A 20,336-nucleotide genomic window follows, 5' to 3' on the forward strand; every position below is an offset into this window, starting at 1 on the left:
AATAAATTATCCATCATCCGTTAATTCTTTAAACAGCGAGTATTTAAAATATTATATTAATTTAATATCCATTTGAGGCTGCATCATCACTTACCACATGGTGTGATTGTGGTCAAACGCTAACCTTTATACAAAAGACATATATACCTACATATAGTAGAATTACAAATGAAAAATAGAAGGACCATTAGAGCTTTATCCATATTGACATTACATATTTAAGTTCTTTTAAGAAAATTTAAATTGTGTTACAATTTATAGGAATTTGTCGCAGAACTGTAGTTTAGTTGTCTGTAGGTATGTTGTGTTATTACCGTAAGCAATTGAATAAAGTTTTAGATTTCAGCATTCCTTTCATAAGTAAAAAACTGTTCTACTTTAACGTTTAGTGCGTACAAATACAAGTTTTTAGTTACAAAAACATGTTTTATACTGCGCCTTGAATAATTTTGTTGATGTTCAATACTTAAATATTTTTTACACTTTTTGTCATAAAAATACGAAACAAAAGGAACACCAACCTATTTCAAGGTACAAGGTTTGTGTGCTGTCATATTTTATGGCACATTATTCAATTACCTAACTGCTTATTTTTGTCTAGATGAATATAAGCAATAGCTTACATTTGGCAAAACACGAACAGCCATTTGTAAAATTACACTTGTGTCGTGTCCGGTTTTGTATGCAAATTACATGTGGACTTTCGCAGTTTCGACTATTGAACAAACATTTTAACTATTATTAGGATTTATGTATATCCTAAAAAAGGGAATGTTTGTAACATAAATTTAAAACTAGAATTATGTTAATACACGTAAAAACCTATCATGGAATGTGAAATGATTGTGATAACATTGCAACTGTGATAAAAATAACTAGGTAAGTTCTAAGGACATTTTACTCAGTCTTATTGCGTCAGGTCGGTGGAGGAAGCTCATAGCACTGGAAGCATTCACAAATAGTTTAGGACTAAATTATGACGTCAAGTCAGCCAGCAGTCGTCATGAGCTGGGTTGTATTTTCTTAACTTTGACACTTGGGTGCATTACATACGTGTTTGATAACGCTCTAGGGGTATGGGTGTCGGAACTAGGTAATGCGGGAAGCTTATCAGTCGGCTTTCTTATTAAAATTTTCTTTTGAGACCCTGTCATTGCCATTCTAACGTTTCCTTCTTGTTTATTCTTAATATCTAAGCTATCGGTGGTGTTTTGAACAGACTTGGTACACTTTCGTTCACTTTCACACTCATTCACAGTTTGTTTGTTCAATTTAGGTGCACCAAAGGCTTTAGTTTGTTTTATTAACGACCGGTCGTTACATAATGCTGCTATAAGAGGCAGGTCTAGGTTTTTGCTTTTTTCTCTAAGAGTTTTTATGTCTAGGTCGACATTAGCGTCTCTTATTTTACTAAGTTCACTCATCACATTTGTGCTGCAGTTTGGAATTTTCATTTCCCTCAAGGGTGTTCCGAGCTTCTTTTTATGTTCATAGGGCGGCGGAGGAGGCGGCGGCATGCGTCTCGTACGCACTGGCGGCGGCTCTCTTGAGTTTAATAAGTTGTCATCAGACTTGGTTCGTGGGAAATTCGGTACTTCAGGCATTCGAGTAGGTATTTGAGGTCGTTCCAAGTTTACAGAGTAATTGCTAAGAGATGTTCTGGAGGTTAAGGAATACCAACTTGAACGATTTCCAGGTAACTGAATGTATGAGTCCGAAAGATTCTGTATGGAGCCGTACACGGATGATGTTGACATGGTCGTCGATAGGAATGGGGTACTTCTGTACTGCAAGCCACTTTTATGCAAATTTAATGCTCGAGGTTCAGACAGTTTGTGATCGAGGTAGTTTTGTTGTGATATTGTCGGGTCCTGTAGAGGGTAATAAACGTAGTCTACGTCGCTATAGAGTTGCTGATGGAACATTGGATTGTGGGGTGGTGGCGGTGGCGGGAGTCGAGCGACGGGTGGCGGGGGAGGCAGTCGGGCGCGGCGCGGTGGAGGTGGCGGCGGCAACTTCATCATGGCCACGAGCACATTAGAATCCACTACGTGTGCGGGCATTTCTCTTGATGGGGAAAGGTTGTTGATTCCTTGGGCTAATTTCGACCTTTCAGCTCTACGACTGGAAGCTTGGTGCCGTTTCGACTTTTGAAATCGATGTTCCATCACCATAGGACTAGCGAATGTTCTTTCACTCGGTGCAGTTACTTCCCCCGCTTCTGCTTTAAGAATTGTTATCATTGGCTTGGACGTCACAACTCTTGCAGCAACCTCTTCTTTCTCTGTATATTTTTTCGCAGACGCATTACTGCTTATTGAACCAGGATACGCTGGTGGGGCTTTCGTAGGAATAGAAACATGAGGCGAAACAGTTTTATGGTTATATTCATATGGTGGCGGTGGTGGCTTTTCAGGAAGCATAGGCGCCATCAGTTGATCTTGATCTATGTCCAATATATTTGGGAGAGATAAATTGAGAACCTTTCTGCTATCGGTTCTAGTAGGAGGTGTTGGCGGACGATCAAAAAACGAATTGTTCGGATAGTTATCATCAGATGGAGCAGTGTCTTCATGGCCGTGAAGGTAGCTGGCGCCAGAAAAAGGTAGAGGTAATCTCACGTAATCAGACACTGAATCTAAAGTATCACTGACCGATTGAGTTTTTGGATATACTCCACGTCCTACGATTAAATCACTCAATTCACTTGCGCTTAGTAAGTTATGTTTCTGGTCGGTTGGATCACTCCCGTCACCGTGAAATGATACGGCACTGACATTTGAGTTCGACCGTTCTCTGAATATGTTCTCTTTATTATCGTGTTCTTGATTAGAAAACTTTGCATCGCCATCAACACAGTCCACGTCTAATAGTGCTGCTTGTAATCTTAGTGTTGAATGACTAGCTTCTACTTTGTTTTGAAGAATTGATGAAACACTGTCAAAGTCAGCAAGATCATTTTCTTCTGAGGGCTTGTAGCTATCGTAGTGAGAACTTTCATATTCTGTCCTACTGTCTTCAGATAGTGTACCCATTTTTGAACGGGTAGTGAGTTCTGAGCTACCCATGGTGTAGACTCCACTTGTTTCACTTGATGCTGCTATTGTGACAGGTTGGCCTAAACCATCATATAACGCTGATGCGGTATCTTGAGAGTATTCAACGTCTATACCAACTGTGCTGTTGTCACTTAGCATAGAGTTTTGTGCGGTATGACTAAAGCCTAGTTCCAAACTGCTTGCATTGGATGCTCTACTTAGGGTACTTAGTCCAGCTCGCGCCATTACTACTGTGCTGCAAGATGAAGAGCACTGCGATCCCGTACACTTAAATTTATTAACAGGACTATCCGATTTGGAATCAGTTGTACTCTGATCTGGCAGTGACATGGTATCTTCAAGCTGACTTAATGCCATATCAGAGGTGTTATCCAATTTATTAACATTATCACTTTCGTCCATACTTTTGGAAGGTCGAATTTTCGATTTCTGAAGTTGTAAGGAAGATGTTTTGTGTAAGGATTGACCATCCTCGGTAACGTTTCGCAAAAAATAAGAATTTGAACAGTCTAATAAGTGAGCAAAAGCTAAACTTTCTGTGGATGGTGCAGGAGGAGAATCTATCATTATTTCTAATTCGTCCTCCGATTGAACTCTATCACTAACAATTCCTGACGTAGTGTTGGAACTCGTGGTGGATATTACCGATATTCTTTGCTCATTTTTACTTTTAGTATGTTGAAAATTAAACGATTTAGAGTAACCATAACACAGTTTGCGTTCATCTTCTTCTTTTATCAAAATTTCATTAAGTTTCGGTGCAATTTTCATAGAAAATTGATGCGTTTCTTTGCACAACGCAAATAAATATTTGCATTTTTCATCACTGGACGAGTACAAAGTTATCTTGCCTTCTTCTGTTTTTATCTCGAACTTTTTCCTATCAAAACTTAGTTTTCCTATAGAGCTCCATATGAAACTGGAAACTGAGCCATTATCAGGTAGGATTTGAATGCCTTTGGCTGTGACGAGGAGCCAAACTGTGCCTGGTTCTGGTTCTGATTTGGACTGCTTCATTCTGTATCTGTGGGAGTTAATGGTGTCTGGAAGGAGGCAAACCTCTCGAATAAATCTGATTTCAGCATCGGTTTTTGAGAGACCGCGGTGTTCTCGGTGGCAGGCGCGCATTGCTGCGGCGACCCAGTCTCCTGTTAGTGATGAAGTGGCATAGTCTTCCACTCTAAAATAGTCCCTATCCTCGTAGGTATCTGCATCTCCGTACTCTGCTTGTAGAGCCAGTCCAGTGAGAAGTAGGAGCACTTCAGTCGGAAGGCCCTCTCGTGTCCGGACATTGTGTCGTAGTTGTAAAAAATACAGATGTAATCCGATCTCATCTTGCAACAGCAGTGGACTTTCGATGTGGAATTGTACGACAAGGTACAACTCCAGCAGCGGTTTTCCATTTGCGTCTAAGCCCTGCAACGAGAAAAGTACACATAAGTTCACATAGATAACTATCAATTATTATATTTCAACCTGATGTAACTAAGTAGTTTACTTGTGTAGTGTTTCGTTTTTCAGAAGTTTTTTTTATCCATTCTACTGAATTTTAATAGGATGATGTTAAATGTATACTAATATTATAAAGAGGAAAGATTTGGACTTTTGGATTTTTGGATGTTTGTTACGAATTAACTCAAAAACTACTAGACTGATTTTAAAAATTCTTTCACTATTAGAATGCTAAATTATTCCAAAGTTCCATAGGCTATATTTATTACCAGAAAAAAATAGGGTTCCGTACTAAAACTTCAATAATGTAACTCAAAGTGTAAAAAAGATAACATAAAAGATCTTCCATCGCATGCGCTGTGAAACTATTGATGATAAAACAAAAAAGTGTTCTACGATATTAAAGAATATATCAACACCTACAAAAAACTTTGTGATACTATATATACCTACAACTATTGTAGTTATGTCACTATAACTAGATTTTTACATTTTAAAAGTGGTCAGAAAGGCCAACTAAAATCAGACCATGTTATCCATACTTAGTATTAATCCTTATCCAAACAAATAATTTAATATTCAAGACGGTTTCAATACATGTAGATTACTTTTTGAATTAATCAAATCGGACATTCCGTTCAAAAGATATTACAAATTAAAAAATATCAATATAACCAAAAAAGTGCTTCGCGCGGGTCGGGTGTAGTTTTTGGGAAATGGAGCCGAAAAATGTGTGTTAAGTGCCCTTGATTAGAGACCTTTTTAGAGTTCTGTGCCCAAAGGGTAATAAAAATGGGACCCTAAGTTATTACTAAGACTCCACTGTCCGTCTGTCTATCTGTCTGTCACTAGGCTGTATCTCATGCACCGTCACAGCTAGACAGTTGAAATTTTGACAGATGATGTATTTCTGTTGCCGCTATAACAAAAAATACTAAAAACAGAATAAAATTAATATTTAAGGGGGCTCCCATACAACAAACATATTTTTGCCGTTTTTTTGCTAATGTCTAATGTTGTATAGGTACGGAACCCTTCGTGCGGGAGTCTGACTCGCACTTGGCCGTTTTTTTTTTATTTTGCCCGTGCGAAGCCGGGGCGGGCCGCTAGCATTTAATAAAAACAACCCTAGGTAACTTACGTGTGTGTGTGATGACCTCCAGCTCTTTGGCGCATATTTAGATAATTTACTTTCTTGGTTTACAAACAAGTACTCTCCATCTGAAAATAAGAATGATAAAGTTTAGAGCAATATATTTTCGTTTTTAAAGGAACTTATGAATAAAACAAATAAGGTACGATTAACGTAGTTAATGTTTTAAGGTAGTCTTTTATAAGTATAATTTGCTGCCTCATTAATTCCCTTAGTTAAATAACAAGTCTCCAAAATGTACCGTATTATTAGATACTGGATCGGTTAGTACTTTTATTACATTTTAATTAAGGATATGTAGTAATAGGTAGTGATCGATCTCCGAATCGAACTAACAATGCCTATTGTCAACAATCGACAGGGACAACCAACGTCTACTTGTCAACTAGTCGCCTATTGTTCTGGTGAAAATAGCGACCACTATGTGACGCAACCAAAGCTAATAGCTGGTGACCAAGCACTTGATTGTGCCGCTATTTTTGTTTACAAACAAATGAACCTTACAAAAAATTCAAATAAAATGCTGATGCAATTAGTTGAATGTGTTATAGTGGCTGTTTTCAGAAAGAGTTGTTGAAATTACTTTTTTTTAGATTTGGATGAAATTTCGTTTTCCTACTCAGAATCAGGAGCACTTTCGATTGTAATAGGAGAAAAAAAGTGTCACAAGATTTGTTATTCCATACTACCTACGTTACCGTTTTCACACACGTTTCTATAGCAGTAGTGTAATGGATAACACAAAATTATATGAAAAACCTGGAACACTTTTTTCTCCCATTACAATCGAAAGTGCTCCTGATTCTGAGTAGGAAAACGAAATTGAAATGATGAGTACGATTACGATGTATTTTGTTGCATTTTATAGCTCTATTGTTTAACTTAAGTTAAATTAAGTGTTTGGTGGTGTTACTGTTGGAGCCGTAAATAAACCATTTTTCTTTCTTTCAAATTTCATCCAAACCTATAAAAAATATTTTCAATAACTTTTTCTGAAAACGCCCATTGTACGTTTTAATATTGTTTCCAAACTCCTGCATGTACACGCAAATTAAGTGTCTAGAAATCTATCAAATTATAAACTTTTAATTCATTGATATTATTTTTATCCATAATTACTACGACCTCCTTTTTTCTTATTCTTGTGTGGTAACCCCTTTGGAGTCATTGCTGAAATTTTCCATAGAAGTTTCCTTAACGATGTAGCCAAAGAATAAAAATTAATCATATCTGGTAGAAGGACTGAATAAACTACTGAATTCTGCATTAAAATACTTTTCTTTTTGCTCGACTTAGAAGTTCGGGGGTATATGGCCGCCTAAAGCTTTTGAGGCGTTGGAGGCTATTGGGGCCGAAGAGTACTCGAATGAAGACCGCGTATCGGTAAGCGCAGCGTAGGACCTCCTCCAATGAGATGTACAGATGACCTGTTTAAAGCCGCGTGTACACGGTGGATGCAGGCCGCTTCCAATCGAAGCTCTGGAGGTCTGTGGGGGAGACCTACGTCTAATACGGCTGATACGATGATAATAATTATGAGGTTTGAAGTAAAACCAAACATAATACCGTGGGGGGTGTATATACTATACATAAGCCATATATAAGTAAGGTACTCACTTTGCAAAACGGCAAATCCAAACAGCTCCGTGTCTGTCATGCCTTGCAGCTGTGCATGTGTGGTGGCCAGGGCCTTCAGCTCCCTGACCCGGGCTTTGGCTTCGACGACGAAGTGCAGAGGCTGTGACTGGCCGGGCACGCGTAGCGACAGAAGCCGCGCGCCCGCGCCGAGCGCGCGCGTGTCGCCGCCGAGCGGCCCGCGAACCGAACATAGAGCGCGCATGTCGCATCTCGAAACAACTGTTACTCGCCCTGCAACAAATAAGACATTAGGTACGTTAGATACAATGTTAAAATTAAATAGCCTTAAAAGTAAGCCTACACAATACACAGCCACTTGATGAGTGCCAGAGAGCGATTAACGACGACCAAGGAAATGGGGGAACGATTTGGACGTGTATGCAAACATTGCGTCAGGCAGTTGTAGAGATCACGTGGGGAGGGCTCTACCCAGCAGTGGGACACTATTAGCGGGCTGAAACCAATCAGGTGTAAAAGCTAAGAATATTGATAAATTCGTTTAGTTGGAAATAGAGCCCGTAGATGCGATTTTTAATATGGTTTCATAGGATTTTTGTTGAATTTCTTTGAAGCCTGGAGGAGTCTGTAGATATTTCGTTCTATTTCCCGAGTTCCCGACGAACTCTACATTAACTTAAAAATTGACGAATAATTGCAATTTCACTGTACTAACAAATTCAGCAACCAACTGAATATAAATAACGACCTATATGATATAGTATTTTATGCAACAGTTGTATAACAGGGTTCAATAAAGGTGAGTGGCGCGATTTACGATGTGAGCTTTAGCGAACATCGTAAGAAAAAGACGCCACGAGCTTTTTTTGACTTACTTATACAACGTTGCATACAATACTTTTTCTTCGACTGGGTACTTAGTAATTACAATACAAAATTAGAGAAATAGTAAACTTTAAACGTTTTCATACTTTAGTAAAAAGTATGGCAAACGCAAAAAGAAGGTAAACAAGAAATAAATATGAAAATATTGTTTTTGATTAACGTTTACTTGCCAGTGATGACGTTAAAATATGCGTTACTAATGTTGGCAGGCTATGGATTATTTTCGGAAAGTTTTTATTCTGTATAAAAGCCATATAAAATATGTAATATAACTGGCTGCACCTTAGCATGCCCGAATGTACGAATTAAGAAAAAAAAGTAAGTGGTTGCAGTATCGTTTTACCAACATTACGATACAGTGCTGTTATGGGGAATAGACAATACATATAGACTTTTCCAGAATCTTGTTATGTATGCTGTTATATTACTGTTCGTGATTAAGTAAATCACAGATTACAGTATAGGAGTAGAAAAAGTATTTTATGAAATTGCAACAGCTCCTTTATGATGTGTATCTAAAATGGTTATTCTTTAACATTTCATAATACAAGGTTGAGTCAGAGTCCCGTCGATAAATACCTACCTAACCAAGAGTATTTATTATACTCGGAAATGAACTTTATGTACCTAATCAATCGCATACGTATAAATCTGCTAAAGTCGTCATACAAACTTGTATAAGTATATTATTGTTTAGTTAATTAGTTTATTGACATTGTCAATTCGTTAAGAGCAGTAAACCAAAGTAATCTAAGCAATGGCTGTGATTTAATTATCATGTCATATTTATTACAATGCCTACATATGTATAAGCAATATTTAATTGAAATTTTGCAATACTTAAGCATAGGTATGCAATGCGATACATTATGCTACTTAAGATAATGAGGAAGACAGTGTAATTTATTGTGAAGGCGTTTAGAATGTCTGCCACATCATGAATAATCATTTATTCAGTAAATAGGCCGCAATGGGCACTTTTACACGTCATTTTTTGCCAAGAAGAATGCGCCGCAAGAAACTTGTCAGAAAGTCATTTTTTCATAATAATATAATTACAAATAAAATACTTAAAAACTACTGTATACAATTAAAGAAAAAATTACAAAAAAAAATAATAATAATAATACGGGGATGTATGGGGTCCCTTAGTTACAAAACTAAACACTAACTATATCTTTCACTAACTATTTCAATGGAAGTGTAGAATGCTTCCACCGTCATAAATAAAAAATACAAAAAAGTTCTGAAATATACATTTCAGGTCAAGTAACCATTAAGCTTTTGGATTCCGAAGTCAAGCTCACGTCTGCCGCCCCCAAAGTTAGCTCAGTAGGTATTCGTACATTCTTAGACATACTTAGCACGTGCCAATCGTTATTAATGCCCGCTTATGCCACGATATCTAGCTAATCAAAGATATTTTTTCCCTCTTTTTGAATCTCTTAGAAGTTAATGTGAATTTAATAAAAACAGGTGATTTCGATGATTTTATGTAGGTTGTACCGTATGTACGATTAACAAACAATTACTACCTATGACAAAAACTTCCTTGCACTCATTGAGTCGCTGCATGCAAAAATCTCTGACCTCGACTGTACAAGTAATTAAATTAATAATATTATAAACAATGAATAAGTTGTGTGTGAAATTATGTGACTTAGGTCGTGATGGGGTAGAGCACCACAGGGTTGCCTAGCAAATTCTTGCCTCAAAGTCCTTTTTTTATGATTATTTATTTATTTATTAATCAATTGATTGAAAATCGAGGAGTGAGGATCGGTCTCGTGCACTGAGGGCTACCTACTTTCTAGGTGTGCCACGGCCTTATCTAATATATTAATCCAGTATTAGGTTAAGGTATACCGTAGGCGACAGGCTAGCAATCTGTCACTATTGTACCGTTTTTGTCAAACTTTAATTAAACCTAAAATTGCTTTGTGTTCGTGTTTGTGTGAGACGGGATCACCTAGGTACCTATGTCACGATCATTAATTGGTGATCCATTTTGTAAAAAAATCCTTTGAATTCCCATACAAGATGACAGATATTCGATCCTAAGTGGTCCCCCCCCCCAATAAAATATCCTGACTGTGTATGTATAAATGAAATTAATATAGCATATATTGGCCAGTCTGAAATCTCACTTTGGGAACTCTTTCATTGAGTTTTAGATTTTTAAAATAAAACAGGCTAGATCTTTTCCAGTGCACATTTAAAAAATTTGATCACTTTTTTTCATTTAATATTAAATGCACTTTGTCTGTTTGTTTGTGCTCGATAAGTTTGATATACGTATTTAATAACAATAACGACGCCACGGAAGTAATTAAAATTTCATATTTCCTAATCATCCAGCATTCAAAATATTTTTAGGACAAAACTTTTTTTAATTTTCGTATTACTTAACGCATATCCGTTGAAGCCAGGGGTTCCCGCGGCGCAGGCGCAGGAATGTCCGGATCCACGCCATCTGTGCATTCCATTGGTTTTTTTGGATGCAATCTTCTTTTTGCTACCTGCCAGTAAGGCCGACATTGTTGCTTTGTATGAATCTACCCATATTTTGCTATAGTGTTTGGTTTAGAGTTTAGGCTTATTTAAGACAGAATGTATCGTAAATTAAAAATTGATGTTAGTGTATGAAATGGTGTAATAAGTACATCTCTACCTAAATGCACTGTCGAGTTTTAAATGAGTTGTGAATAGTATATAAATACCTAAGCATGAGTTAGGTTAATGTATAATCAATTAAGTAAAATGTTAATGTTTAGTAAAGTGTTAAAAGGTTATTTTTTATTGCAGTTATCTTATCTTAATGTAATACATATCTAATTGCGTTTCGTTTGTCACTTAGTTTGTTTATTTAGCCATTTACAGTGTGTCTAGCCTAAGGTTTGTACCTACATAGTTACCTACATTGAAATCATTGAAGTTTATGAATGAAATGGGGTTTCCCTGATAAAATAAAAATAATAATATAATTCCGCAAAACAAGCTTTTACGAAGCCAGTGGTTTTAGAGTTCCAAGCGAAGTATCATCCCATCCGGTACCTCAGCTTGATAGCCATAGTAACACGTTTTTTTGTTTTGGTAAATGCGCGATAGTTTGTGATGGCGCGGTCCGGCGCGGGCGCAGGGCGGGGAACCGGTCGTGGGGGCTTGGAGAGGGGGGGGGGCGCTACGTAAGCGCGGTAGCAGCGGTCGGCGACGCAAGGAATGCGGACGACCTTCAGATGCCGAGCGCCCCTCCCCAGCGAGCCGCATCTTGCGTCCTCGCATGCCTATGGCCATCGCTGCCTGATGCCTCCACTTTTCGACGTCGTGCTACCACTTTTGACACTTAACGAATTGTCAATATTAAGGACGGCGATTTAAAATGCGAGTGCTCGAACTATCGATATGTCCTTCGGCGTTTGATGGTTATTCATCGTGGAATATAAAAACTCCATTAATGTTTTCTCTACATAATACATAAGCGAAATTTGTGAACTGCATTATTGTTGTACCAGAGGCTCTGTAATAACCCCTGACAGTTGCATTTAAGGGTTGCAATTATGCTTCTAATGATTACTCTGTAAGGCAAAATAACTTAACAAACTTCTAAGTTTTTGTACACGGTAGAGCTCTTTTTCCGTGCGGCAATTTTGACGAGTTTTAGACAATTTTATAATACAGAAGCATTAATTTCTTTTAAAAGCTTTATGTGATATGGTTGCTGAGTGATGATGATATTTTGCCAGTAATTGTTACGTATGTTATTAAAAAACACTTATAAGAAAAATGCATGATTACTGATTAGTCAATAATTGCATTTGATTTGAATTACTAGTAAACTGTGAAGTCACATGCGACTAAGTAGTTTTCTTTGGTCATTGTCGCACTCAATACATTATTATAACAGACCAGGTAGTGACTTCATCATCATCTTAGCCTACACATTTCCCACTGCTGCACAGAAGCCTGCTTTCAGAAATTAGAAATAAAGATTGGTTTTTTGGAATCTTTTTGTATTTTTTATTTCAATTCCAAATTTTTACTTTTACTTTTTTTTTTTTTTTTTTTCATTTGATTGCTTAGAAACGATATCTCTTGTCCGGGTGAGCGGTTAGTTCCAAAGGAATGCCGAAAAAGTTTGAGGGCTTACGGCATAGATGTCGCTAGCGTCGCTGCTTAAGTGACTAAGTAAGAAACACAAGCTGAGATATAAGGTGCATAGGGAAATTCGTGTCGGTACCGTTGACCATCAGTGCTGTAGCGGTATAGCACGCGGTACGGATTACCGAGGACCTGGGTTCGATTCCCAGTGATGGTCTTATTTTTCTGTTTTTTCTGTGCATCTATATTTCAGTTAGTATTTTCAATTAGAAATAACGTAATAGAAATAGCAATATGGCCAAGTTTAAGTTTGTCACACAGTAGGTAAGAAGTTTCGTAGAACAAAATAGATACTACTTTAAAAAAAGTGGATTTAAACTCTGCTGGACGATTTTGAAATCGTATCTGTGAAAATACCGTTCGTTCCAGCAGAGTCTAAATCCACTTTTAATACCCATGTCCTAAGTAAGTATTTTACGAGTAACTGAGTTAAATTTTAAGTACAGTAGTTAAAGTAGTACAGAAATACAGCTCTAGTTGATTTTATCAATCAGTAAAACCGGCCAAGAGCGTGTCGGACACGCCCGAAATAGGGTTCCGTAGCCATTACGAACAAATTAAGTATAGTACTTTTCTAAGGATTTCGTATTTTGTACGGGATATTCCAAGTTTAGATATATTTTATACCTTAGCTAACATTGCAGTGAAATAAAAACACTGCAGTGAAAATACTGTTCGAAAGTGTAGTACTCGAAATCGTCCAGCAGTGTCAAAATCCGCTTTTAATACCCATGTCCTAAGAATTTTACGAGTAACTGTGTTAAATTTCAGGTAGAGTAGTTAAAGTCTAGTTGATTTTGTCAAACAGTAAAACCGGCCAAGAGCGTGTCGGACACGCCCGAAATAGGGTTCCATAGGCATTACGAAAAAATAGTAATATTTTTCTAAGGATTTCGTATTTTGTACGGAATATTCTAAGTTTAGGTATATTTTATACCTTAGGCTGCTATTTACTCTTAAACTGCTAATAATTCTCTAGAAAACTTAACCGTTATAGTTTTCTTTGTAAGTTTGATATACTTACTACCGTCCTGATTTTTTTCAATTTTTTCCACCCACTGGTTTAGATTTTAGATGGACGCTCCATTTTAATCGACGCTCCACTTTACGTCGTTCGGAGGCACTCAAAAAAATTTTTTATATATTTACATATATATTCGTGCAAAATTACAGCTTTCTAGCATTGATAGTCCCTGAGCAAAGCCGCGGACGGACAGACAGACAGACATAAGATATAAGTTTTTGCCATTTTGGCTTGGCTACGGAACCCTAAAAGATTAGTTGGAATTCTGTAAATAACAATAAATACACAGATTTTTATCAGTTTCGAATGGTACCTGTTTTCTTGTGATGTGATTTTTTTTATTAAAAAATTGTGATGTGATTAAAAAAAAAGAAAATTGACGTGTGTACATACCTAAGTATGATGTACATAGAGATATGTCAATTGTGATATACATATTTTCATTATTTTGTAATATTCTGCACGGGATTAACTGAAATAACCCATTTTTTACCACTCGCCTATATCCAGTTTAAAGAGATATTTCCCCAAGTACTCTATTTTCAAGCCTTTTCTAGCATAGTATTTTATCTAGTTACCACTACGCAAAGATTAAACCCTATATACTCGCTTTACAATCCATATCCATACTTCCATACTAATATTATCAATGCGAAAGTGTGTTTGTATGTTTGTCCGTCTTTCACGCCGTAACGGAGCGACGGATCCACGTGATTGTTGGCATAGAGATAGTTTATGGGCCCGAGGGTGACATAGGCTACTTTTTATCCCGGAAAAATGCACAGTTCCCGTGGGAACAGCGCGCGATAACCGAATACCACGCGGGCGGAGCCGCGGGCAAAAGCTAATTAAATTAAACAAGACAAAAATATGATTCACTATTAAATTAGTCCTGCATAGGTCGGTGAATATATTATTTAGAGCGCTTTGACGGACCATCCTACGTTTGGTAGCACAACGGAATGACAAGTCGCAAGAATTTCGATCACGCTAGATTACGCATCGGCATTGACTTTATAGTTTTCCTAAATTCAACCCTGAGCATCATTTCTTTAATGATACTTGCCAAAACGGTAAAGTCAGAAAAAGCCGCAAAAACGCTGAAAATTTACCCAGCTAAACAATGTAATTTTGTCTGGATTGGAAAGGATTGAAAATGAAGGAATTAAAATTTTAGCCAGTGGTTGGGTATTAACCTTACTGAACACTTTCAAATCGTCACTACTTTGAAAACATCTCGTATTTCACATAGATATGTCTACAAAATTGCCCTTTGAAGTAATGTTAATAAAGTTCACTCATTTTAATTGAGGTTTGCAAAAGTTTCTGTAGTAGAGTTGGTATTGGAAGAGCATCTAATGCGTTAAAAACTGGGTTCCATCTCGAAACCTTAAATGAAAATCACAAGTTTTTATTTGCAAAGACTTTTACAATTGTCCTGCACTGCACTTGCAGCGCAGTATGGGGTCGAAATACATTTAGACTTTCAGACTTTTCTCACTTGTGCTGTAAGCGCTACCTTAACATCAGATACCTAAGTAATCAAGTTTATAGAACAACTGGAAGTACCCTATAGGTTTTGATTCCCTGGAAATTTGTTAGAAAACACCTTTTTTAATGACTTTATCTTTTCATTGATTGAAGATAGATTTTTTGATTGCTCCAAGGAGCAGTAGACCAGAGTATTTAATAATCAGCAGACGGATAAGACTGACATGAACAACAAAGTGATCCGTCTAACAAAGGGTTCCGTTTTTGCCAATCATAAAAATATTACGTGTTCAAAGAATGGTATCACTACACACACAGTTGCATTGGAACATAGGCGCAGTAAAATGAATCATATCACAACAGTATCTAATATCATAAAACAAATAACTAGTCATTTGACGCGTTAACAACCTAGGCTGTTCGAATTAGGCTAGTGCTGAGCTTATGCTTAGATATGCTGGATTAGATATATCACAAACTGGTTGATTCTAAAACGAAGTTGAATTAAATAAATGCGTTTAACAACAAAATTTCATACAGTTCCTCATATTTTACCCAGATCTAGCAGTAAGAGTTTTTGCTATAAGTATTTTTAATTCAGGCTTTTTTGTTGATTGCATTTGCATTGTCATTCAAAGTATATACATTTTCGTACCAAAAAAAAGTTAACGTTCCGTTCTGCGGAGACGCTCCCGGCCGGACCACCACAATTTCATTACCAGATTATTGTATCGTCACCGGATTTACAAAGTGTACCAAATATTAGCTCAACTGGATACTAAGAAATATTCGAAGAATGTTTTACAAATATCCAGGACGTAATTACATGCATAATTTACGGTGTTTGCAAAATATAGGCCCGTTTATAAAACTTGTATTGAAATTGGTTTAAAAGGTGCAATTTTTCTACCAGGTTAAAGTGAAGTATGTACTAATTATTTATCTGGTTGCGTAGCGTTATCTGACTTATTAACATTATATAGTCCTTGCTTATTAATTATTCGTCCTCGTAGTTTCAGTGTTGGTTTTAGAGACACCTCGTGTTTAAAGGGGATTATCCCTGATACTGGCTTTTTGGTGGATGGGCTGGGAGGGCACACATTGATTTGGCTTGCAGCGTTGTATTTTGCAGTGGCAGTCTATCCTGACTGAGCAGCTATTAAGCCGAATAACAGCGGGCACTAAGATACTGTTAAATGTAGAGCAGCTCTAGATCTTATATTATGGCTAATTTGAATTCATTTTGGTGTTTGGTCTTTGATGGTAGTGTAATGCTTTTTCGCATACTTAATTATTGTTTTCCAAATGTTTCATTCCCTAACTATCAAATTTCTCAGAAACCTCAAAAATTTTCTCAGTGTATTTTCTTATGGTTTTATAGAACACAATAGGTTAGGTTAGGTTTGTTCTATGAAAGTTCCGAAAATAATATGGTTTCAGAGAAAATCATGACTTGTGAAATAAAACATTTGGAAAAATAATTGTGCGGAACGGCAGAGAACTCTTTGATGGTTTTATTATGTATATGTAGTATAAATGTCGGTTTGTTTCCGTATAATACGAATTTAGTATACAGTAATATAATATCACATTAAAACCGGCGTTTGTTGCTGTTCATTTATGAAGTGGCGATTTAAGGTATGTGCCCCAATCCCAATAAAAGTTAAAGTAATTTGTAAATATTTCAACTGGCGACATAGGAAAGTAGAGCTCTTTAAAAGAAGAATTAAATGATAATTAGCTTGCTACTGATTCTCTGGTTGAGCTTTTTCACAGTAGACTATTCGATCGAAACGCTGCTTGCTGGTGATATGTCTTACAAGAGCCTAGCACAATGGTTTCAGAAGAAAATAAACGTTTTAAATTTGAACTAAACATATTCTGCTTTAACTTTAGCAATATAATTTGCCAAAAACGTGTATAACCTCCACTTGATTGTAGTTAAACTCGCTATACTACCGTTGGAATGCGGTCGCATTCTTAGTTTGTAAATAACGCACATGAATCATTTACTTTATCATTTAACGACGTGCTGTACAAATAAATACATGTAAATACTTCGACATCATGAAGCTGATGTGACAGTATTTACGTAGATTTAATGGTAGACAGCAATTTTATACTTGTGAGGCAATGTGCTTGTACTATGCCACATCCTTCCACTTTGCCAATACACGGGTAAAGTTACGAGTATGCACGCTTTTCCTGGATTTGCTAACACATCGTTGTGGTTATCATGCATGATCTACTTTTAAAGAATTTCAGTTACTTTCCTGGGGAAAGCCATTGTTATGGATAGTTCAGTTTCTTTCCGATCATCACTGTCACGTACTCGATAGTAAGAGTTCCATGATATCTTGTTCAAGAATTTTGTATAGGTACAAACATTGATTTTATTTCTGGTTTGTTAGTTTGTCAGATTGTTGTCGTTTGTTCCAGTACGACTAAGAGAATTTTAATAGGTAGGTACGAATAAGTAAACTGTTACAATTCGTTAACTACATATCCTGTTTTTAACTAACTATCCACCTAACACATCCAATACCCAGTAGCGTCTTTAGATATATTAACTTTCATCTTTACCACAATCTGTGTATTTCTTCAGTAGGTATTTAATTTAAGTTGATTATTTATTTAGTTAACGACAGACACAGCAATTCGTGTGCTTATTTGAATAATAGTTTAAGTAATTCTTAATCTTTTAAAAAGACTACAAAATCATGATCATGAAACAACCTTAAAAGCGAGGTGTTTACAAATTCTGACCAAAAACCGACCGCTACTGTGACCCTGTAAGGAATTGAAGTAATTTGTCAGTACATGGTCAACCTGAGGATGACCTGTTATTGGGGTATACATTCGTATTTAGTGCCATTTAGCTTCTCGACTTCGCGCCATTCCATTCTGCGGTGACGTTAAATGACCAGACAGGTTTAGTCTGCCTCATGACGTAATGCTTTTAAGTAAACATCTCAGCTATTTGGTCACACATCCGAATTCTTTAGTTATTTTGAATGCTTAGTAATCTTTGCTCATGGTAAACTCCTACAATTTGGCTATTGACCTAGAATTAAGGCTAGTGAGTAATCCATAGGCTTGAAGGAAGGTTAATTTGTTTGGTTGGTATTTTTTCAACCAACACCACCCGATTCTACCTCTATGGAATCGTATGAGAGCAGAGCTCATTAGTCTTAGAGATGGTAAATTAAGTAAGTAGGTCATCATCATCATCATCATCATCCCACAGCAGTCCATTGCTGGACATTGGCCTCTTCCATGGCGCGCCACAACACTCTGTCCTCAGCCCCTCGCATCCATCCGCTGCCAGCGACCCTCTTAAGGTCGTCCGTCCACCGTGCCGCAGGACGCCCTACACTACGTTAGTAGGTAGTACGTAGTAAGTAGGTAATGGTAATAAATGTTTACAAATTCTTGTTTTCACTGCTCCACTGGTTCATTTATTCATCAGATTTTGCAGGTTGTAAGACCTTGTGCAAGGTCCGCCCGGATTACTACCACCATCTTGCTCACTAATTCTGCCGTGAAGCAGCAGTGCTTGCATTGTTGTGTTTCGGCCTGGAGAGTAAGACAGCCGGTGAAATAACTGGCACTTGAGGTATCCCATCTTAGGCCTCTAGGTTGGCAACGCATCTACAATCCCCCTGGTGTTGCAGGTGTCTATGGGCGGTGGTGATTACCTGATAACCATCAGGAGACCCACTTGCTCGTTTGCCATCCAGTCGAATAAAAAAGATAGATTTGAACTATGTACAATCTTCCTATGTCCAGATCCCATGAACGGTCCCAGTAACAATAGTAGGTACTTTAATCCAATCACCTAAATTCCTGTCCTATCCAGAAATATTCTGCCTCGCACAGCAAAACTCTGGAAAGAATTGTCGCCTGCGATATTCCCGGACCGATAAGCCTTCAAGAAAAAAGCGTAATCCTACCTAAAAGGCCGGCAATGCACTATTGTGACTCTTCTGGTGTTACAGGTGGACACGGGCGTGCATGGACATGGGCGGCGGTAATCGCTTACCATCAGGCGATCCGATTGCTCGTTTGCCCCCTATTCTATAAAAAAACATGTGTTTAACACATATCAGTTCGTGAAGAATGTCTAAGATGTGTTGAATTTTTTTGTGGTAATTTAGTTAACTTTTAAGTAACATTTGTTTTCCCTGAGTAGTTATTAAGATGTCAAATTTCAGTATCGTAAAGTTTTGTTTTGAAAACGTTAGGTTATAATTCTCGCGATTTTTGAAATTTAGAGAAAAATGTAAAGCCTAATTAGCACCCCAAAGCAAATGTCCCCAGTACTCGTATTAAGTAATTATAACAATTCATAATTCGATTATTTGGCTGATGTGTGACTGTATTGCTTTAATAGATTGGATTCTTACGTTGGCATGTCTATTTTAATAAAACCAAATGCGTTAATTACCATGCATATTGATTATTTATGACTACATTAGCAACTCTACCTTAAATACCTTTAACATAATTCTGAGATGCAAATGCAGATCTGTTAATTATAATGAGCATAGGTCTGGCTCTTAAGACCGTGCCTGCCTAGCCTTATCTGGAATTCAATGTCACTAGTTTAATTGAACATGCCAGGCTAAGTAGTAGTGGAGGCGCTAGAACTCAACTCCGTCGTGTTGATTATACTGAGTCTGGTGACTATTGATAGGTATGTGGTACAGCAGTGGTAGTGACGCAAGCCTGGCTCAGTTCAGTGGCAAGCTGGTGAGCGTGGCTGCGATGGTGCCTGCTCGGTGCTCCCGAGGAAGGGCGCGCGGGCGGGGTCAGCGGCCGCGGCGCGGTCGGCGCGGGTGCGCGGAATTCGAACTATGCGTATGAAATGAAAGTGGCCGCATCGTGAAAGCGCGCGCATCCACCTTCCTAGGTGCCGTAGACCACGGGGCGGTACTCACCATGAATAGACAAATCCAAAGTTGCTCAACGCAAACACACTAACGAATATGAACCGCATCCATTGGCACTTCACTTCACTCGACGATCGCGCGATGTCGTACGCGGCGAGGCAAGCGTGACGTTACGCGCGAACTGGCTGAGCGCGCAGGAACGACTGAGTTGAGTTGTGAGTTGGTTGGGTTGAGTGAGGCAGGCGCGTGGGTCGGCGAAGGCACGCGCGGGGCGCGCCGCGGCTTCGGCTTGGTGGAATGCGGCAAGCGAGATAGTGGCGCGGCGCGGGTACCGGCCGGGGCCCGCTGTAGGCTGGAGCCTGCGCCCGCGCCGGCGGCGCACCGCGGCGACGCGGCGACGGAATGCGCGCGGTCAACCTCTTTAAAAAATAATAGGTACTTCCAAACGACGAGTTTCCGTGATCTACGGATGTTGGTCTTGTATTCTCGCCGGAAACTGCGAGTTCTCAAGCTTCGTGTTCTTTTCATTGGGGCTAAATAAAACAAAGGCAAAAGGCAGCATTATACTTACCGTTGTTTTTTTTTTTACTTCACTGTCATAATGAGCTAATTGTAGTCCTTGCCTA

General features: G+C 38.0%; 1 protein-coding gene across 1 annotated transcript; it reads right to left on the bottom strand.

Annotated features, from left to right (window-relative positions):
• Positions 1-32: 32 nt before the first annotated feature.
• ex (FERM domain containing expanded) lies at positions 33-20,108 on the bottom strand. Its single transcript, XM_074093537.1, has 4 exons — positions 19,759-20,108; positions 7,282-7,533; positions 5,653-5,732; positions 33-4,475 (listed from the first exon to the last, which is right to left on the bottom strand). Exons 2-4 carry the CDS (start codon positions 7,502-7,504, stop codon positions 1,002-1,004), a joined length of 3,777 nt encoding a protein of 1,258 aa, XP_073949638.1. The 5' UTR covers positions 7,505-7,533; positions 19,759-20,108; the 3' UTR covers positions 33-1,001.
• Between the last annotated feature and the right edge of the window lie 228 nt (positions 20,109-20,336).

This window comes from Choristoneura fumiferana, chromosome 10, assembly GCF_025370935.1.
Source record: "Choristoneura fumiferana chromosome 10, NRCan_CFum_1, whole genome shotgun sequence".
NCBI lineage: Eukaryota > Metazoa > Arthropoda > Insecta > Lepidoptera > Tortricidae > Choristoneura > Choristoneura fumiferana.